Source organism: Lolium perenne, chromosome 7 (assembly GCF_019359855.2).
Source record: "Lolium perenne isolate Kyuss_39 chromosome 7, Kyuss_2.0, whole genome shotgun sequence".
Taxonomy (NCBI): domain Eukaryota; kingdom Viridiplantae; phylum Streptophyta; class Magnoliopsida; order Poales; family Poaceae; genus Lolium; species Lolium perenne.
In genome coordinates, this window is record NC_067250.2 from 228,613,646 (window position 1) to 228,635,618 (window position 21,973).

A 21,973-nucleotide genomic window follows, 5' to 3' on the forward strand; every position below is an offset into this window, starting at 1 on the left:
TCTTCATTGGGTGTCGGAGATTAGAACTCTTTGTAATCAAGAGCATGAGTGTGTTTTTGTAAAAGTGGAACGATCGCAGGTTAGGGTTAGTCATGATCTTGCAAATTATGCAAGATTGGAACGCCTTACTGATCTTTGGTTAGGTTCGGGTCCTGATGTTGTGTTACAGGTCCTAGAACATGATCAACTTGTAACCCCACCTGCTTAATAAAGTTCCTTTTTACTCGCAAAAAAAAAAATAGTAGAACACAATTTTCTATCTAAAGTGGAGCGGAGCAGAATCATTCAACCCCGCAGCCATTACATTTCTTTCTGCAGTAGAAGTGCAAATATCGCACGGGCTAGGCTTGTGCTGGGCACCAAACGAAGGGCCTTATGTGTGCCAGACAAATCAGGCTTGGCCTAGAAAACCGATTCCGGCCTACACACGTACCGCTCTCCACAGTCCATATATAAAACCAAGTTGTTACAGCCTTGCCTCGATCGATACCGCGCGCTCCACATCGCGATCGCGATGCGGTCGTCGTCATCACCGCCTCATCCGGCCGCCACTGATCCGGAATGTCGACGGGGGCGATCCAGGAAAGCCCCAGCGTTCCACGTCTCGGTGTTCAAGCACATGGAGCTGCCGTGTGGGAGGGACTGGGCCGAGCTGCCCGCGGACGCCATCTCGTGCATCCTCCACAGGCTGGACCAGGTGGAGCTCCTGATCGGTGGTGTGGCGGCGGTGTGCCGCTCCTGGCGCCGCGCCGCCCGAGAGGAGCCCGAGTTGTGGCGACGCATCGATCTGCGCGATCTGCCCTATATTCCACCATTCCAACCGGAGGCCAGCCTCGCGAATATCATGAGTGCTGCACTGCGGCTCAGCGCAGGGCAGTGCCATACCTTCTTCGGCGAGATCCTCCACGATGACCACTTCCTCCTCCTCGCTGAGCAGTAAGATTTTCATCTTATTCATCTCTGATTCTATGCTGCCTCTTCAATGAACTACTCTCTTACATCCTCCGGTTTTCCTGTCTTCATTTCTGCTCAACAAAGACAAGTGTTTACTGAAGAGCTAATTAATTCTATCATGCAGGGCTCCGTTACTGAAGAGCCTTCATCTTATTAAATGCCATAATATCTCCAACCAAGGATTTGCAAACGCAATAAAAAGGTTCCACATGCTTGACGAGCTTGAGCTTTTGTGGTGCTTAGGTCACCCACAAGTTCTCGAAACTATCGCGGGAGTGTGCCCAGGCCTAAGGCACTTCAGACTTGTCAACAATAGTTGGGGTTTTGGACCTAACGATGAACGGAAAGCTCATGCAATCGCTAGGATGCGAGAGCTACGTTCCTTGCATATTGTCAGTGATAAAATCGATAATGAAGGCTTGACAGTCATCCTCGACAACTGTCACAACTTACAGTATCTTAACATGCACGATTGCTGGAATATCAACATGGATGACAACCTAAGTGAAAAGTGCGCCCACATCAACATGGATGACTGCGAGTACCTCCTGCCATACGATTCTTATAGCTGTTGCAGTTATCCGTTTTCTTGTTTTGATGATTACCATGATCTTTCTCTTTCTTACTACCTTGGTGACGATATTGATGACATGGATGAAGAGCATGGAAGAATTATTGACATCAAGAGCATGTGTAGGTACTTGTGCTAATGTGATACTGTAGATTTGGATGTTTTGATGGGAGTTTCTGATTGAGTGGTGCCTTCTATTCTCAAATGTATTCACTTGTTTTGTTGCTTCATTCTGGCCACGACATCCCCAAGAGGATCCTGCTTTCTTCAGAATGTTTAATGTCTAGATTGTGTCTCGGTGTCAAGATACAATCCTCGGGAGATATATGATTCACTCAAATAAAGGACACCGCGATGATTTTCTCCTTCGTTTTGCAAGAACAAGCAGAGCAAACAAAGAGAGGTGCCCAAGGTCATGCCATTATATTTCAGAACAAGGCGTGCCGTCAGAGTTACTTTTGAATGTCGAAATATAATGCCACTTGGATTGTTGTAATTTCTTAATCATATATATGGTTGATTATATTTCATATGTTCTCAGGTACCAACATTGAATTTACTTTGAGTTTAACTCTTCAGACATATTGTTGCTCTGTTGCGGTGCAGAAGAAAACATTATGCTGCTTTTGAGTACGAAATTTGAAGGCTGCTTTAATCGATGTCTTTGTGTGTGTACCGATTGTTCTTAGGTCTAATTAATATAAAGTTTTCTTGTGCAAGTATCGTTCAACAGAGCACACAGTCTATCTAGTAGTACACAATGTGGATCATAGGCTTGAGTCCTACAAACCTGCATGTTCTTGGAATGTTTCTTTGGACACAATGTCCGAATCTGATGCATGTCTTCGGTCGGAGGTAAATACCAGATGCATGGATTCGAAATCAAATAATGTATTGACGTAGGTGGTCAGCTGTGGTTTGTCATTTTCCTTTCCATCTCTTTTTAAAAACGAAATACAGTCGAACTGTCTTTTAACTAATTAATAAGGGTATGTTTACAACAGTAAAAAGGTTTTATATTTACCTGACCAAGAAAAAGTTGCTACATTAGCAGATCAGGGTATCATTAAGTTGCATGCTGCCCAGCATTCTTCTGCAAGATGAGTTCAGCAATGATAGCATCAAACACAACCGTCGCAGAGATTTGAAGATGTGATTGTTTCTCTCCTTCCATAACTTCCAAGGTATGAGCATTAGGTTAACACCCATCTTCTAGGACATGCAGACAATAACAAGCATTGCAGGTGCTACTTATCAAACGGGAATTATAACGTATGCAGGCTTCAGAACGATACATACGCACGTTCATTAATTCGCTAGCAATAGCTAGCAAGTGAAGCAAATAGGCGCCGATTATAAAACGCAAACGATAATAGCCTCCTCCATCAATCAACATGGTAACATCTCATTAACTAAGCTACATGTGTACTAGCTAGTCGAGCAAAACTGAGATACAACTGGAAGGAGGAGCACAACGTCGGCCGGCCTCTGGATCGGTCAGCATTTACAGTGGCAATAGTGCAGCTTGCCGATATTCTTGCAGAAGCCGTTCTTGCTGATGTTGTCCCTGGCACAGGCCGACTGCTGGCACCACGCATTGCAATCTTCGTTCTTCTCCGGCACCGGGCAGCCTACGTTCTCCAGCTCGTTGCCCCACAGGTGATAGTCACGGCAGCACGTTGGCTTCTCTGACGCTGCAACAAAATTGTCTGCCGTGAATTGAAGTTGTTGTAGGAACGCAAAAGATGAAGGGTGACAGCAAAAGAAACTTACTCACAGAGGCGACGAGCCAAAGTAGGACAAGAGCTAGTACTAGTGCAGAGATACGAGCCATGTTGTTCCCTTCTCGTGTGTTCTTGCTCAAAGATTAGATCGATCTCAAACGTACGAGTTTATTTGTCCTTCTTCTCTCTCTAGACTAGATGTGATTGCCTTTGCCGTACTATTTATAATCTCTATGCTGCTCCGATTTTTGGAATTGCTGCAATAAAGGAAAATACGCATTTATTACTCTATGCCAAGATTTAGTATATGGTAAGTGTAACGGCCCAGGAAAATACCCCAATTAGATTTTCGTTTGTTGTTTTGTTTTTCACGTCATTCTGACGTCGTGCATCATCCTGCATCATATCACCTTGCATGTTCTGAAAAGACAAAAATTTATTTTGTGCAACCTAACTTTTGTTTTGCAAATTAATCCTAGGGTTATATAAAAACCTTCCTCATTCTTATTTTAATTCAACATAAGCATTTCGGAAATATTTGAAAAACTTGTTAATCCAAAATTAAATATTTTGAAAGTATTTTTGTGAACCATCCTTCCCTAAAATCTTTCCCTCTTCTCCCTGTTGCTTCCTCGGAGAATTCATCGACAGAAGACAGAAGAAATTCGCAGAAGAAGGGAAGAAGAATTGGAAGAAGCCAGCAGTCTATCCTTGCAGGCCACCACGTCCCTTTTCTTGGTCCAACTTCCTTTTCCCGGTTAGCCCATCTCTTCCTGCAGCCCACCTTTTCTCTTGTCCCGAGTGCAGCCCATCTACACCGAGCCCTCGCTGGCAGCCTCGTTCTCAACCTGTACGGCAGCCATCGTAACGGTGCCACGTCCGGACCTGCTCGATGGGACGTTGATCTCTCCACATTCTTTTCTCTACAAAACGAGCTACCCTGCAGCCTACCAAAACCTAGCTCCATACTCCTTCCTTTCCGCCGCCACTCCTCTCTTTCCCTCGTCGTTCACCCTCCTCTTCCTACATCCCGAGAGAATAAACGCTCGTTTCCATCCTCGACCGCGTCCGCTGGTCGCCGGCGGTCTCCGTCTCCACCGTGCGCTGCTGCGCGCCTCTACCTCGCCTCCCATCGTCATCATCCGCCTCCGGCCGCGTCGCTGCGCTGCTGCGGCCAGTACTGCGTCTCCGCCTCCGCCTCCGGCCGTTTCATCCCGGCCGACCGCCTCTAGCTCGCCAAGCATCGACACCGTGGCCACGACGGCGTCATCGAGCACCTCGCCGCTCGACTCTCCTTGGTGAGCTCCGCGTCCTCCCGAACATCTCCCAGGCCGCTCTTCGTTTTTCTTGCCGTGCTACCGGCGTTGAAGGCCGCCCTCTTTTCGCAGGACCTCGTCGCCGGCAAAACTCTGGCGTCTACGGTCTACCAGAATGAAGTCCAGCCTTTTCTATTTCCCCGACGCAGACCTCTACATCAACACCGGCCGGCCGCCCGCCAAGTTCGCCGCGTGCTGTTTCATGATCCTCACCGTCGCCTCCGTTTCGCTGACAGGCTGTTTCGGCAACGTCGCTGCCTGCACCAACCTTCTCCGCCAACGAAGGTCGCCGTTCCAGGCGTTCTCGTCTCCGTCCGCTGCACTGAAGGTCCGACCTTCCTGTTTCCGTCCCATGCTTTGACGATCTGGAAACGAGCTTGAGCTCTTTGTTGATGCTGCTGTTTCCCCACGCGTGCAACAGGCCAGCATCAAAGCCACGCCACGGCCAAGCGCGCATCCGCCGTCGACACCTCTGGCCGGCCGGCTCCGTCCGCTTCCGTCGCCCCTCCATCTATCAGTATCGCGTGTACCAGGAGGCAAAGGAGCTGCTTTGTTGGTTCAGTGTGGTGCAGTACACGGCCACGACATGATCTGATGCTAGCTCAGCTGGTTCGTTCTGTGTGCATGCGCAATCTCCTGATCCATCCCCGTGACATGCAAAGCCTCTCCTTTTTAATCATTTATTTCTTTGCTCTGCTGACAGTTGGACCCATCCGTCAGTGACCTCCGGTGACACATCTGCTGCAGATCCCAGTCAGCTTCCCCAGGCCCCGTCTGTCATCCCCTCTGGCTCGGATTTGCTCGGTGAGAAAAGCATCCGGCTGTTTCTCTGTTTTCCGAAATTCCAGAGAATTGCTAAAACTTGATAAATTCATATCTCTCAAACCATAACTTGAAATAAAATGTGTTTTATATAAAGTTTGCTCAGAAAAATGAGAGGAACATTAATATGCCATCCATGTTTGCTGTTGCATCACGCATCATACAATTTCGTGCTAGTTTGCATTATCACCTAATATGTAACATATGGAATATGTGGGATATTGTATAAATGTTGTCCCGGTTCCATTTAACTTTGATGTAGCTCACCCCTGCCATGTTTGCTATGCTAATCTACCCTTAAAATTTGACGATAGAAAATGCAACTCCAACCTAATTTGTGTGTCCGGGGTTTCGCCTCCGATTAATATGGATAAGTTGCATCGCATCATGTTTGCCATGCCATGCATATCATATCATGATCATGCCGATTCTTCTTCCGTAGTTGTAAGATTTGCATCCGATGTTTGTTGTAGCATTTGCTTCTTCGCGGATAGGATCACGAAGTGGTGTGGTGAGATACGACAAGTTCTCCGGATGTTCCTCGGCAAGCTTTAACAGGCAAGCATTTCCCCTATACTCCTGCCCCTGCAGAAGTCGCTCACCTATTTTATTTTGCCTTCTCCCTTATGCTATCCTTAAGTTGCGTTCTTGTCACGTGTCCCTTCCACTTGTTACCTCAAGCAGCCTATATTGCCTCCACCAACCACCTACAACTATTGTTTGGTTTCGGGTCTGCCTTGCGAGTCGTAGTGCATGCTAGTGCTGTTTATATCTCGTTACCGTTACCGCTATCTTATCGGTTATCAGTTGGGGAACATGACACATGGTTTATGGTTATATCTGTTGGAAGTATCATGGTTACTTGTTAATAATTGTTAAGCGGAGACATCGGTGGGTCAGCTGATCGTTTTGTGACGGCTCACCTGTGTTTCTTTAAAGCTTAGGACCCCGAGTTCCTGTTATCTGTTCCGAGACCGAGCGCTCTAACCACACGTGGGTATGCTTCTGGGTCTCCCCTCGACCACTGCCGGAATCTACAGCTTTGTCCAGTGGCCACAACTAGTTTGCAATGTTTTACCATTTGTTGTTTGCGTGCATGCCAGCTTGTTACTTATTTATTTTGGGAAGCCCCTGGGTGCCTTGTATCCCTTGTTTCTGGTATGCACGTATAGGTCGCGGAGCCGCTGCGAAGTGGTTTGTCGCCCCAGTGTGTGTTTAAACCACCTAGTACGCTGTCGCAAACAGCTAGGTCCGCTTCGGAGATACGGCCGGACTTCGATACGGGTTTAACTTAGTTAGGTGGCTTCCTGGACATTGTTGTAGTGAAGGAGAGTGCGTGTCGTGATATCCTTCCCTTGCTCGGTTGGGTTGATCGTGCGTGTGGGCACATTTGGGCACCCCTGCAGGGTTACATCTTATCGATAAGCCGTGTCCGCGGTTATGGACGACTTGGAGCTGTATGACTCGACCATAGACAATTTACACCTGTAGTTTCAATACTAATAACTTGCATAGTAAGATAGAACAACTTAAATAATAACTGGTTAAAACTTGACAACCGTGTGAGTGCCTTTGTAAGTACTTCCTTGCGAGGGGGGAACGCATCGGCTGTGTTATGTTTGCAGAGTATAGAACTGTTAGTTTATGCGCTCTCTCACCTTCTATGTTTAGACGAATGTTGTAGAGTGTCTCTATAGGTTTTTTAGTGTTTGCGCGCTGCCGCTTAACCCCACCATATTGCCTATGACGTTTCCTCTTGCGTCCTCTAAGTCCCCTGCGTGCCTCAAGTACAAAGGACGACTGGTTGACGAATGCTTATACGTCTTGAAGTCTTGTTAAGTACGAACCGTACTTATTGCTGCTTCTACGGGATATAACCGGGCAGGTATGAAGATATGTTCGATGAAGACGACGCTAGCAAGGTTACCCTTACGGCTCGGCCTGGGCAGGGTTATGGACGCCACTGGTTATCTTCAGGACTCTTAGTCCAAATTTGTATCTTGTCCGTACTCGGATGTATTTGATCTTTTGTATGATTTGGATCTTTGTATTGTATATTTGTATCTTGACTCGTTGGAGTCGTTGTTGTAATATATCTGTATCTTGTGGGCTCTATTGTAATCCTGTTGTAATGTTACCTCTCGTGATTGATTCCACCCGCATCGCGTGCATGCTTCGGCGTGTACGAGGCGCTTGGTGGTGCGTCTCCTAAAATCGATATCGTGCGGATTTCGGCGGATTCGCTGGGATCCTCATGGTACCGGTTTTGGGGCGTCACAAGTTGGTATCAGAGCCTCAGGTTGACGGTACCCTACTAGTCCAGCCTTTAGGATAACCTCGCCAACGGTCGTTGAGTTTAGACTGCCAAAACTATTTTCGAAAATTCGTTGGATAGTTCTGATTAGTTCTGATTTTTCTCCTTATCTTAATTCTTTCTCCTCTTACCTTTGCGAGTTTCGCATCTTCTCTTATCTGCTTCTCTGAGTCTTAAGCTTCTACGCGGGTTGGACGATCTTTGCCTTCACCTAATAGGTTCGATCTTCGGAGGATCCGGCAGAAGCGCATCATCAACAACGGAACAACGACTTCTTGTTGGTGGTGTCGATCGTTCTACATGGAGCAACAATTCTTGTTAGTGGTGTCGAGGAGATCGACACGTCGCCAGAAGATCCGATAGTTCACCTCTCTCCCCCGTACCTTGACGTGGGATCTCGGGGCGCGATCCCTTGTTAGTGGTGTCGATTGTAACGGCCCAGGAAAATACCCCAATTAGATTTTCGTTTGTTGTTTTGTTTTTCACGTCATTCTGACGTCGTGCATCATCCTGCATCATATCACCTTGCATGTTCTGAAAAGACAAAAATTTATTTTGTGCAACCTAACTTTTGTTTTGCAAATTAATCCTAGGGTTATATAAAAACCTTCCTCATTCTTATTTTAATTCAACATAAGCATTTCGGAAATATTTGAAAAACTTGTTAATCCAAAATTAAATATTTTGAAAGTATTTTTGTGAACCATCCTTCCCTAAAATCTTTCCCTCTTCTCCCTGTTGCTTCCTCGGAGAATTCATCGACAGAAGACAGAAGAAATTCGCAGAAGAAGGGAAGAAGAATTGGAAGAAGCCAGCAGTCTATCCTTGCAGGCCACCACGTCCCTTTTCTTGGTCCAACTTCCTTTTCCCGGTTAGCCCATCTCTTCCTGCAGCCCACCTTTTCTCTTGTCCCGAGTGCAGCCCATCTACACCGAGCCCTCGCTGGCAGCCTCGTTCTCAACCTGTACGGCAGCCATCGTAACGGTGCCACGTCCGGACCTGCTCGATGGGACGTTGATCTCTCCACATTCTTTTCTCTACAAAACGAGCTACCCTGCAGCCTACCAAAACCTAGCTCCATACTCCTTCCTTTCCGCCGCCACTCCTCTCTTTCCCTCGTCGTTCACCCTCCTCTTCCTACATCCCGAGAGAATAAACGCTCGTTTCCATCCTCGACCGCGTCCGCTGGTCGCCGGCGGTCTCCGTCTCCACCGTGCGCTGCTGCGCGCCTCTACCTCGCCTCCCATCGTCATCATCCGCCTCCGGCCGCGTCGCTGCGCTGCTGCGGCCAGTACTGCGTCTCCGCCTCCGCCTCCGGCCGTTTCATCCCGGCCGACCGCCTCTAGCTCGCCAAGCATCGACACCGTGGCCACGACGGCGTCATCGAGCACCTCGCCGCTCGACTCTCCTTGGTGAGCTCCGCGTCCTCCCGAACATCTCCCAGGCCGCTCTTCGTTTTTCTTGCCGTGCTACCGGCGTTGAAGGCCGCCCTCTTTTCGCAGGACCTCGTCGCCGGCAAAACTCTGGCGTCTACGGTCTACCAGAATGAAGTCCAGCCTTTTCTATTTCCCCGACGCAGACCTCTACATCAACACCGGCCGGCCGCCCGCCAAGTTCGCCGCGTGCTGTTTCATGATCCTCACCGTCGCCTCCGTTTCGCTGACAGGCTGTTTCGGCAACGTCGCTGCCTGCACCAACCTTCTCCGCCAACGAAGGTCGCCGTTCCAGGCGTTCTCGTCTCCGTCCGCTGCACTGAAGGTCCGACCTTCCTGTTTCCGTCCCATGCTTTGACGATCTGGAAACGAGCTTGAGCTCTTTGTTGATGCTGCTGTTTCCCCACGCGTGCAACAGGCCAGCATCAAAGCCACGCCACGGCCAAGCGCGCATCCGCCGTCGACACCTCTGGCCGGCCGGCTCCGTCCGCTTCCGTCGCCCCTCCATCTATCAGTATCGCGTGTACCAGGAGGCAAAGGAGCTGCTTTGTTGGTTCAGTGTGGTGCAGTACACGGCCACGACATGATCTGATGCTAGCTCAGCTGGTTCGTTCTGTGTGCATGCGCAATCTCCTGATCCATCCCCGTGACATGCAAAGCCTCTCCTTTTTAATCATTTATTTCTTTGCTCTGCTGACAGTTGGACCCATCCGTCAGTGACCTCCGGTGACACATCTGCTGCAGATCCCAGTCAGCTTCCCCAGGCCCCGTCTGTCATCCCCTCTGGCTCGGATTTGCTCGGTGAGAAAAGCATCCGGCTGTTTCTCTGTTTTCCGAAATTCCAGAGAATTGCTAAAACTTGATAAATTCATATCTCTCAAACCATAACTTGAAATAAAATGTGTTTTATATAAAGTTTGCTCAGAAAAATGAGAGGAACATTAATATGCCATCCATGTTTGCTGTTGCATCACGCATCATACAATTTCGTGCTAGTTTGCATTATCACCTAATATGTAACATATGGAATATGTGGGATATTGTATAAATGTTGTCCCGGTTCCATTTAACTTTGATGTAGCTCACCCCTGCCATGTTTGCTATGCTAATCTACCCTTAAAATTTGACGATAGAAAATGCAACTCCAACCTAATTTGTGTGTCCGGGGTTTCGCCTCCGATTAATATGGATAAGTTGCATCGCATCATGTTTGCCATGCCATGCATATCATATCATGATCATGCCGATTCTTCTTCCGTAGTTGTAAGATTTGCATCCGATGTTTGTTGTAGCATTTGCTTCTTCGCGGATAGGATCACGAAGTGGTGTGGTGAGATACGACAAGTTCTCCGGATGTTCCTCGGCAAGCTTTAACAGGCAAGCATTTCCCCTATACTCCTGCCCCTGCAGAAGTCGCTCACCTATTTTATTTTGCCTTCTCCCTTATGCTATCCTTAAGTTGCGTTCTTGTCACGTGTCCCTTCCACTTGTTACCTCAAGCAGCCTATATTGCCTCCACCAACCACCTACAACTATTGTTTGGTTTCGGGTCTGCCTTGCGAGTCGTAGTGCATGCTAGTGCTGTTTATATCTCGTTACCGTTACCGCTATCTTATCGGTTATCAGTTGGGGAACATGACACATGGTTTATGGTTATATCTGTTGGAAGTATCATGGTTACTTGTTAATAATTGTTAAGCGGAGACATCGGTGGGTCAGCTGATCGTTTTGTGACGGCTCACTTGTGTTTCTTTAAAGCTTAGGACCCCGAGTTCCTGTTATACGTTCCGAGACCGAGCGCTCTAACCACACGTGGGTATGCTTGGGTCTCCCCTCGACCACTTAGGAATCTACAACTTTGTCCGGTGGCCACAACTAGTTTGCAATGTTTTACCATTTGTTGTTTGCGTGCATGCCGACTTGTTACTTATTTATTTTGGGAAGCCCACAGGTGCCTTGTATCCCTTGTTTCTGGTATGCACGTATAGGTCGCGGAGCCGCTGCGAAGTGGTTTGTCGCCCCAGTGTGTGTTTAAACCACCTAGTACGCTGTCGCAAACAGCTAGGTCCGCTTCGGAGATACGGCCGGACTTCGATACGGGTTTAACTTAGTTAGGTGGCTTCCTGGACATTGTTGTAGTGAAGGAGAGTGCGTGTCGTGATATCCTTCCCTTGCTCGGTTGGGTTGATCGTGCGTGTGGGCACATTTGGGCACCCCTGCAGGGTTACATCTTATCGATAAGCCGTGTCCGCGGTTATGGACGACTTGGAGCTGTATGACTCGACCATAGACAATTTACACCTGTAGTTTCAATACTAATAACTTGCATAGTAAGATAGAACAACTTAAATAATAACTGGTTAAAACTTGACAACCGTGTGAGTGCCTTTGTAAGTACTTCCTTGCGAGGGGGGAACGCATCGGCTGTGTTATGTTTGCAGAGTATAGAACTGTTAGTTTATGCGCTCTCTCACCTTCTATGTTTAGACGAATGTTGTAGAGTGTCTCTATAGGTTTTTTAGTGTTTGCGCGCTGCCGCTTAACCCCACCATATTGCCTATGACGTTTCCTCTTGCGTCCTCTAAGTCCCCTGCGTGCCTCAAGTACAAAGGACGACTGGTTGACGAATGCTTATACGTCTTGAAGTCTTGTTAAGTACGAACCGTACTTATTGCTGCTTCTACGGGATATAACCGGGCAGGTATGAAGATATGTTCGATGAAGACGACGCTAGCAAGGTTACCCTTACGGCTCGGCTCAGGCGGGGTTATGGACGCCTTGCGGTTATCTTCAGGACTCTTAGTCCAAATTTGTATCTTGTCCGTACTCGGATGTATTTGATCTTTTGTATGATTTGGATCTTTGTATTGTATATTTGTATCTTGACTCGTTGGAGTCGTTGTTGTAATATATCTGTATCTTGTGGGCTCTATTGTAATCCTGTTGTAATGTTACCTCTCGTGATTGATTCCACCCGCATCGCGTGCATGCTTCGGCGTGTACGAGGCGCTTGGTGGTGCGTCTCCTAAAATCGATATCGTGCGGATTTCGGCGGATTCGCTGGGATCCTCATGGTACCGGTTTTGGGGCGTCACAGTAAGTGACAGCCAGGATTTCTTTGTCTTGCCTGTTTAAAGCTAATTACCACCGTATATAGATATATGTAGATATGATACCCGCAATTAAAAGTTATATGAATATGATCATTAGTTGCTCAAGATTCGGCGGCGTTTCTTCGGTGCGGCTGGGACGGATCGGCGACTTTCGGCGTTGACAGAGGTTGGGGCGGCGTCCCCAGCCTGGCGGCCGCGGTGCTACTCGCTGGATGGCGGCGACTTCGCTGCGGGTCTAGGTCCCCCACCTAGGCCCGTCGTCCTGTGGCGGCGCGGAGGAACGTAGGGCGGTGGATCGGTCGGTGGAGGGTTGCGGAGAAGGCGCTACGGCAGCGGCGGTCCTCGGTGGTTGCTGCCGGCGGCGGCCTCGGTGCAGCCGGTGGCGGCGCGACTAGGCCTGATCGCGACTGTGTAGCATGCTGGTTCCCGCACCCCAGGGTCATTTGTCTTGCCGGATCTTCGTTGTGACAGGCGGCGAGGATAGCCGTTTGCGTGGGGGCTCGACCTGTGTAATGGTGGTGGTCCTAGGATTCCTCACGCGCCAAGACGAAGACCTTATGGAGGTTGATCTTCTTCATCGAGCCGGAGTGATGAGTTCCGAAGGCTCCGCCGGCGAATGGAACAGTGCATCTTATGTCTGGAGTTCGCTGGATCGGGTGTTATTCGGTCGCGCGCACCCATGCTTTTATTCCGACTGTTTGGTTCTGGAGGGAGCGGCGCCGAGCTCTTTTTCTGTGTTGACATCAAGTGACTATGGATCCATGATGAAAGTCGGAAGAAGAGAATTTCATGAAGGCCGGATGAGAGGACTAGCTAAGGGAGGTTCAAGTCTCCGAGCTGTTGAGGGACTTGGTTGGTGTTCCGGGCTTCACAGCAGCGGTATGAAAGTGGGGGCGACAACACATGTGAAGTTCAGAGTCCTACCTTTTAGGGTGAAAACCCAAGGTCTGACCTTAACTGGTTGTGTCTGGCAATGACCTTGTTGGAGGCATTGTTTTGAGAGCGGGGAGTATTTTCAGGGTGAAAACCTAAGATCTTTGATCGGGTGACGACGGTGTTAGAGCATTATTCCCTTCTTGAAGGCGTCTTTTTGGAGAGTCTGTATTTCAGGTGTTGTCTTGGTGGTGGATGTATTGCTGTTGTTAGGCTCGAGATACTGTAGCGGGAATTTTATTTCTTAGTTTTCTTTTCTATTTTTGGCAGTGTACATCCGTAATGCCATTAGGGTAGTGCGTTGTTGCAGAGGCTGAGTGTAATTGGTATCTTTTGATATTAATATATTCCAGTTATCGAAAAAGTTGCTCAAGATTTCGGTAAGAGATAGCATATAGTGTATATGTTTGTCTTTTCTTCTCTAGTGGCTAGAGAGTCGTCAAGATGATTTTTTTTTTGATAAAAGGAGCTTTATTACTTAACCCATCTAAATACTCCCTCCATACTGATTTACAGGTGATTTACGTATTTCAAAAAAAAGAACATTAACTACTAATTTGGTTAACAAAATATAAGATATTACACTTCATCTCTGCATAACTAAGAGCATCTCCACCGGCGTGCCCCATAGCGGCCCCGATAGCATTTTGCGGGCCGGCAGCGAAAATGGGCTCACACCGGCGCGTCCCAAATAGCGCTGGTGCTTTTTCGAGCCAAATAGAAGCGCCAGCAACCCCGTGCCGGCCCCTTCGCGAAGGGCGCGGATCGGGCGCGCCGGCTCCTTGCGGCACGAAAAATTTTAGGCGTGGGAGCCGCCTGTCAGCCACATCCCAAAAGTCGACGCTAGCGGGGAGTGGCCGGACCGACGCGTCAGCGGCACATTCAAGTTTAACTTAATCGTCGCCTACCTCGCGACGGAAGTTCCTGGCGCGCAACGGCGGTGAAGTTTCCGCAGAGGCGCAGTCTCGTCGCGCCTAGCTCTCCGTGTTGGCGCTAATGAGCGCCACCACTCCCTCGCCTCTCTCTGGCCTATAAAAAGGGGCGCTCTCGCATCGTCCCTCACACACAAACCCTAGCGCCTCTTGATACGTCCAAAACGTATCAACTTTTCCGAACATTTTTGCTGTTGTTTGCCCTCTAATTTGTATGATTTGAATGCAGCTATCACGGACTAACGTCCCTCGACCTCTCCTCCCGACTATATTAAGCCTCATGACATGAAAACAGAGGGGGGTTCGACGTTTTTCTAGAAAGAGTTCGGTTGCTCCGCCGCCACTAGAAACCCCAATCCAGGAACCAGAAACTCCGTTCTGGCACCCTGCTGGGATGGGGAATTGGAGGAGATCATCGCCATCGCCATCACCGACGCCTCTCCATCAACCATCCATGATTCCCCCATCCATGTGTGAGTAATTTCCCGTTGTAGGCTGTAGGGGATGGTAGGGATTGGATGAGATTGTTCATGTAATAGCTATAAGATTGTTATGGGCATAGTGCCTAGTATCCGTTGTTAGTATTTTTGACTTTGGGCCCGAGTGCCATGATCTCAGATCTGAACATGTTATAGATTCATGAGGATAATTATTGTTTTTTATCATATCTGCAAGTTGTATACGCATATCGTTGTCCGGAACCCGAGGCCCCAAAGTAACAATAATTGGGATAACTGGAGGGGGTGGCTTTGATGTGAGGATCATGTGTGTTCACGGAGTGTTAATGCTTTGCTCCGGTACTCTATTAAAAGGAGTCTCTTAATTAACAGTAGTTTCCCTTAAGCCCCCGCTGCAACAGGCTGGTAGGACAAAAGATGTCGTGCAAGTTTCTCATTGCGAGCACGCACGACTAAAGAGGAACACACGACTATGGTTATTTTATACTAGGATGATTTTATCATTATTACTTGCAATGCCCATATCTTTCTTATTATATGAACTATCTCATTCATGCAGCGCCCGTTCATCCATCCCTGTGCCTATAGTATTTTAATCCTGCTGCCTACTGAATCATCGCTAGTGTTGTTTTTATTTCATTACTGCTGTTACTTTACTACTACCACTGCAATAAAACTGTTACTACTGATAAAGTGTTACGAGCAAGTCTATTTTCAGGTGCAATTGAATTGACAATTCATCTGTTAAAACTTATAAATATTTTTTTGGCTCCCCTTGTGTCGAATTTTACTTCCCTCGAAGACTATTGCGATCCCTTATACTTGTGGGTCATCGCCTCTCTACCCAACCCTAGCCTCCACCATCTCAAGAGACGATGCCATGGCTGGTAGAGGCCGAGGCCGAGGCCGAGGTCGCGGCCGTGGTCGTGGTCGCGGCAGAGTTGCACGGTCGCTGTGGCCTGCGACACCGTCGTCTTCATCGTCAGACCTGCAGGAAGAGCAGGAAGCGTTGTTCGAGTTCGTCATCGCCCACAAGGGCGACCCACTCGGCATCCAGAGGCCTTCGGAGAAGTTCGCCGACTTCGTTGCCGGCAACGAGCCGGCCGCGCTACATCTCGGAAGGCTAGCTACGACAGTTGCCGGTGGCCGGTGGACGTGCTCTTCAACGGGCGTGGCAAGATGTACCTCCACACCGGCTGGGAGAAGTTCGCGCGCTACCACGACCTCGAAGCCGGCTACGTGCTCACAATCTTCTACCTTGGCGAAGCGGATATGAGCGTCAAGATGTTCGACGACACGCGCTGCCACCGGCACTACCACGGCGACAGCGATGAGGATGATGATTGAACACGCTGAGTGTTGTTTCTTCGCAGCGAAACCATGCATGGAGGTTTTTCTTGATGTTCTTCCTCGAAAGGACCAACAGGGCTATCATCACCAGCTGGATTTTCCAGTTTGGGTGACTGGAAGTGCCTGGGAGTGTTCTTTCTTGCCAGCGAACACACGAAATCTGCGATACCAACACTAGTTAGGTTTCCTCATTTTCTAATGGTTTAACTATGTATTAGTTTGTGGAAACCATATTCCAAACTATGTCTTAGTTTGTGTAAAACTATGTTCCCTATTATATATTAGTTTGTGGAATGTTCATTCTCTCCCCCAGATGAAGGATGTTGTGCCGACGCCACCCCCCCCCCCCCCCCGCCCTACGACAGTCCCGACATCCCTGCGGGCGACTATTTAAGGCGCGCCGGTGAAAATGCTGTAAGATGCACACGACCGCTCAGACGTAACAAAAGGTAAAATAAAAAGGCGTACTATACATATCCATGGGGGTGGCGCTAGGCGTCGGCCGACCGATTCTCGCGACAGGATCGGTGGCACGCCCGCCGTCCATCCTCCTCATCGTACGACCCAGGGATAAAGTCTGCATGGATCAAATCTTGGCCCACTCTGTGCATGCTGCGTGCGCTCACGTCTCTCATACCATGTTCACACTAGGTATTTGCTTGTGTGCAGACGTTGCTTCTCTTTAGACGCAAGTGGGTGAGACAAACCTAGCCTAGTTGCTAGCTATGGCCATGCATGCGACCCCTGATGCATGCTTAGCTGTTGCTAGCTGACCGGTGCAAGGAAAGGTACTACAAATTTTGTATTGCTATTGTTCCATGAATAAACTACACAGAAAATGTCACAACAAAATTTCTCAACACAGTTACAAAAAAAATATTCTACAATAAAACATGACAATATTTTTTCAAGTAACGTTACAAAATTAGTAAGAAAATTATCTTTTGTTGTAAATTGATCTACACTAAAAATTATCAACTATTTCAACAAAAAATAGAAAAGTTTACAATAAAAATAGAAACGCCTATTTGCACCAATAAAGAAGTGGTTTAGAAACATTTTTTGGTGCAACATCATTTACAATAAAAGTCACCAGCTATTTTAACAAAACTCGCAAATGATTACAGCAACAAAAAATCAACAACAAATATGTATATAAATATTGGCCTTTTACAAAAATAATCAATAACAATTTTAACAATTTATGTAGCTATTTACAACAATAGTTAACAATGAATGCTAGCTAACTTTACAAAATCCAACATTAGCAATTCCTTGAGTTCTACTACGTACATGAGTGCTACATCTCACACCACATCTCATTTGCATGTGCATGTTCACAACAACCAGCACAGTGGATGTGGGTCCAGTCACATGAGCAAGCTTTAGTCAGAAAGACGAGGGTAGCAATAGTAGCTAGTGCAGGCCCATAGGGAAACAAGAAAAGTACTATCGCAGCATGCAAGAATAGCAGTGCACGCGGATGTTTGAGCAAGCGGGAGAGGCACGACCGATCTTCCAGATCGGTCGGCTGATTGCAAGTGTTTTCCATCTGCAAAGCCACCTAAGATGATGGAGGACCGATGTCGAGGGTGCTCCTCGGCAATGCCCTCCGATAGGGGCTTAGGGTTGATGGAATCCTGCAAGCTGATACGAGACATCGGTTCACAGATAAGCGGGGAGAGCGATTTACCCAGGTTCGGGGCCCTCGATGAGGTAAAACCCTTACGTCTTGCCTGTCTGTTCTTGATTATGATGACAATGGGTTACAATGGGGTGCTGAATAGTTCGGCTGAGATCTCGTCGAGATGGTTAAGTGCTATGGTGACATAGCTCTAAGATTTTGGTGGCTAAGATTGCTAAGATTGATTGTGTCCCTCGGTCACCCCTCTCCTGGCCTTTATATAGGAGGCCAAGTCTCAAGAGGTGTAACCGAGTGCGACTAGGTTTACAATAATTTTAGATCTAATCTTGCCTTGTTCGGCCGTTTCTTTGTCTTGCTTGCCAAGGAATCTTCTGGTGCACCACCCGGATGGGCCGCCTTGCCTCCAAGTGCTTTCACGGGCCCCCAACTGGTCAATACAGGATAGGGCAACGTCGGTTACCCGAAGGGTAATGCCCACGTCAGTAGCCCCCGAGTGTCTAGCCGAACATAGTTCGAGTAGAGACTGAAGCATGTCTTCTTCTGATGTCCTTCTCCTCGACAGTTCTTGTTTTCCTTGAATCTGCATTATCTTCTTCTATCGGGTGCGCGTCAGCGCTCCCGATGGGAGTAGCCCCCGAGTCTAGGTACGGATGCTTGCAATCCGTGCGTAGACTCAAGTTGCACCACTCGAACATTTTTCTCTGTCGAAGTTTTTCTGCAAGTCTTCGTAGGTCATCCGATATATTTTCTTTATGCAAGGGATGATGAGTAACGTGCCCAACTTTTGCTGGTTAACTGCCGATGGCAAAACAACGTTACTCTACACAGAATCAAGTCCCCGGGCATGATCCTGGAGCGCAAAAAAGTTCTGTCGGGTGCGCGTCCAGCGCAAAAAAGTTCTGTCGGGTGCGCGTCCAGCGAAAAAAAGTTCTGTCGGGTGCACGTCCAGTGCTCCCGATGGGAGTAGCCTCCGAGTCTGGGCACGGGTGCTTGCAACCGGGTGCAGACTCGAGTCGAGCAGTTATCTCTTCCTTCAAGGCTTTTTTCTTCGAGTCTTCATTCTGCGAGTCTAATAGGCCATCCCCTATTAGACCGTTGATCCTTTCCACCTGGCCGTTGGTCTGTGGGTGAGTCACTGATGCAAATTTCAGTTTAATTCCTCCGTCATCACAATATTTTCGAAACTCTTTGGAATCAAAGTTAGTTCCGTTGTCTGTGACCATACTGTGTGGCATGCCAAATCGACATGTTATTCCCCTGAAGAATTGAACTGCTGTTTTTGCCTTCTGGTTTTGTACCGGTACTGCCTCTATCCACTTTGTGAATTTGTCGACTGCGACCAATAGGTACGTGTGTCCTCCAGGCGATGATCTTGGCAGCGGTCCAACTTGGTCGAGTCCCCATTGAGCGAATGGCCACGCCAGAGGTATTGTCATCACGTCTGTCGCAGGGGCGTGTGGTTTTGGTGAAAACCGCTGGCAGGGGTCGCACTTCATGACCAGATCTCGAGCATCCGATGCCGCTGTTGGCCAGTAAAATCCCGCCCTGAAGGCCTTCGCCACAAGGGTCCTGCTTCCTGCATGATGTCCGCAAGTTCCTTCGTTTATCTCGCGCAACAGTGCTCTTCCATCGTCAATGGCAATGCATCTTTGGAAAATACCGGAAATACTGCGCTTTTAAAGTTCACCGTTTACTATGGTGAAGGCTTTCGATCGTCTGACGATTCGTCTCGCTTCTACTGGATCCTCTGGTAACTCCTGCCTCGTTAGATACGCTAGAAACGGTTTGGTCCATAGTGGCTCAAGGAGGAGAACTTGTTCGGCAGGAGGAGTTGGAGATTCTTCGGCAGCTCGCTTGGTTTTTCAGAATGCTGATGATTAGAATGTTTGGTCACCTATACACTTGGAGGAGGGGCCAGTGAACCTGGTGCGATGACACAAATATCAATCTCTTGTGCATCCTACTTGGTTTCACTGACGCCTTCTCTAAATGTTCATATTTGTTCCGACCAACAAAATATGAGGCATTCCATTTAGTTCATAATAGCTACTTGTCTCTTATTTGAGTTGGCACTTCTTAATTGCATAGCCCTTTCTTCCATTTTAGTGTCGATGATTAGAATGTTCGGTCAACAGAGGACCCCGGGGTGACGCAAGTGAGCCTGGTGCGATGGCACAAGTATCAATCTCTTGTGCATCCTACCTGGCCTCACTTACGCCATCCCGGGATGTTCATATTTGTTTGGACCAACAATGTATGAGGCATTCCATTTAGTTCATACTAGCTACTTGTCTCTTATTTGAGTTTGCACTTCTTAATTGCATTGGCCGATGATTAAATTTTGTGGTCACTACACTTGGGGGAGGCGCTAGTGAGCCTGGTGCGATGACACAAGTATCAATCTCTCGTGCATCCTACCTGGCCTCACTAACGCCTTCCCTAAATGTTAATATTTGTTTGGACCAACAATGTATGAGGCATTCCATTTAGTTCATACTAGCTACTTGTCTCTTATTTGAGTTTGCACTTCTTAGTTTCTTTGGCTTGTTCATATATGTGCAGATATGACGTGGTATGTCGTGTACAAGGGCAAGGTTCCCGGAGTCTACAACGACTGGGAGGAGTGTCGGAGACAGGTTCACCGTTTTAGCGGTAACAGCTACAAAGGGTACACCACTAGAGCGGAGGCCGAAGACAGATACGCACGCTATCTGGCGGGAGAGAGGACGGAGCGGAGGAGGAACCGGATGAAGACCACTTTCATCGGGACGGTGCTAGTAGTGACTCTAGCTCTCTTCTATGTGATGCTAGTTTAGATGATCGACCTTGTGTAACCACTAGCTCATTTGACTTGTAACACCGTAACACTTGTCTAATATTTGAAATCTTGTGAATCATGGAGGCTAATGTGAAGGACTATGTATTGGTATACTTTGTCTTTGTTGTATATATGTGTTATATATTCTGTATCTGTCTTTGTTATCTTTGTGCTATACAACCTGTACAAATACATGCCAGAAATACAAAAAATGAAAACGAACTAATAGTGGTGGCGCACTACTGGATCATGAGTGGCGCACGACCACCAAGTAACAGTGGCGCACCAGCCTGGACCCAGTGGCGCACAACCCTCTGATCACCTTTGAAACTACCAGTGGCGCACCAAAGCTGCCAGCAGTGGCGCACGTCTGAGATGCAACAGTGGCGCACCTAAACAAGCAGCAATGGCGCACCAGCTCGCCGTAACAGTGGCGCACCCAAGGAGGCAGCGATGGCGCACCGACAATGAGACGATAGTGGCGCACTGCTGCTGAACAACGATGGCGCACCCCTTTGGGGTAGTAGTGGCGCACCAGTGTACCTATCAATGGCGCACGGCGCAGTGCGCCACTGTTACTTAGGGTAGTTGTGGCGCACCAGTAGTGCGCCACTACTAAAACTTAGCAGTGGCGTGATAGTAGTGGCGCACCAGCAGTGCGCCACTGATGGGGGATAGTGGTGCGCCACTGAATAGCTTTTCCCTAGTAGTGTGCCTCTGATTCGTCAGCCGATGGTTTTGGAGGTGCCGACGCCTTCTCTTTTATCGATCGCTGAGTGATCACTTCGTAAAACACTCCGTCTGGAATGGGGGAGCACATGGACCCGATGTTTGCCAAAGTGTCGGCTTCCTCATTGCTGGCTCTGCCGATATGTTTAAGTTCACACCCTTCAAACTTGGCTTCCATGTTTTGGTACAACTGTCGGTAGGCGATCATATTGTCGCTGACTGCATCACACAGGTTCATCGATTGTTGTACTACCAGGTTTGAATATCCGTAGATTTCCAGGCGAGTTTCCCCGCACGCCTTTGCCATCTTCATTCCGTGCAGCAGCGCTTCGTATTCTGCTTCATTGTTTGTTGGCAGAGAGAAATTCATACGTAGTATGTACTTCATCTTATCTCCCTGTGGTGATATCAATATCACTCCTGCTCCTGCACCTGTGCTCCGTTTCGACCCGTCGAAATACATTATCCATGACCCCGACATGTCGGGTGCTGCTGGTGTCTATGATTGGATCCAATCTGCCACGAAATCTGGGAGGATTTGGGATTTTATCGCTGTTCGATTAACGTAAGTTATGTCGTGTGGTGCTATCTCGATAGCCCATTGAGACACTCGTCCTGTGGCCTCTGGATTAGTCATTATGTTCTTCAGTGGTGCCTCGCTTACGACGATAATCGGATGCTCTGTGAAGTAGTGCCGTAACTTGCGAGCTGACCTCCATACTGCGTATGCCAGCTTCTGATGATGGGGGTACCTCTGTCTTGCAGGTGTGAGTACTTCACTGAGATAGTAAACAGGCCTCTGCACGCCATGAACTCTCCCTGCTTCTTCTCGTTCGACGACCAAGACGCTGCTAAAGACTT

At 48.2% G+C, this 21,973-nt stretch overlaps 1 protein-coding gene and 1 long non-coding RNA gene across 7 annotated transcripts; both read left to right on the forward strand.

Moving 5' to 3' along the window:
- Positions 1 to 511: 511 nt before the first annotated feature.
- LOC127312078 (F-box protein SKIP19-like) lies at positions 512 to 2,103 on the forward strand. Its single transcript, XM_051342551.2, has 2 exons — positions 512 to 936; positions 1,079 to 2,103. The coding sequence occupies exons 1-2, from the start codon at positions 515 to 517 to the stop codon at positions 1,662 to 1,664; spliced, it is 1,008 nt and encodes a 335-aa protein (XP_051198511.1). The 5' UTR covers positions 512 to 514; the 3' UTR covers positions 1,665 to 2,103.
- A 1,881-nt stretch (positions 2,104 to 3,984) lies between these two features.
- LOC127315448 (uncharacterized) lies at positions 3,985 to 11,912 on the forward strand. Of its 6 annotated transcripts, none has more exons than XR_011748336.1 (9): positions 3,985 to 4,893; positions 4,987 to 5,174; positions 5,269 to 5,369; positions 5,861 to 5,945; positions 7,273 to 9,113; positions 9,368 to 9,459; positions 9,553 to 9,740; positions 9,835 to 9,935; positions 10,427 to 10,843. It is a non-coding gene; the product is annotated as an uncharacterized lncRNA (long non-coding RNA). The 6 variants fall into 6 exon arrangements; XR_011748337.1 differs by having other exon boundaries at positions 3,986 to 4,547; positions 4,802 to 4,893; positions 7,273 to 9,459; XR_011748333.1 differs by adding an exon at positions 11,836 to 11,912 and having other exon boundaries at positions 3,987 to 4,893; positions 7,273 to 9,459; positions 10,427 to 10,511.
- The last annotated feature ends 10,061 nt before the right edge of the window (positions 11,913 to 21,973 follow it).

Coding starts and splice junctions, on each gene's coding strand:
- LOC127312078 (XM_051342551.2), top strand. CDS start 515: ATGCGGTCGTCGTCATCACCGCCTCATCCGGCCGCCACTGATCCGGAA. Junction 937..1,078: donor TTCCTCCTCCTCGCTGAGCA/GTAAGATTTTCA, acceptor TCTATCATGCAG/GGCTCCGTTACTGAAGAGCC.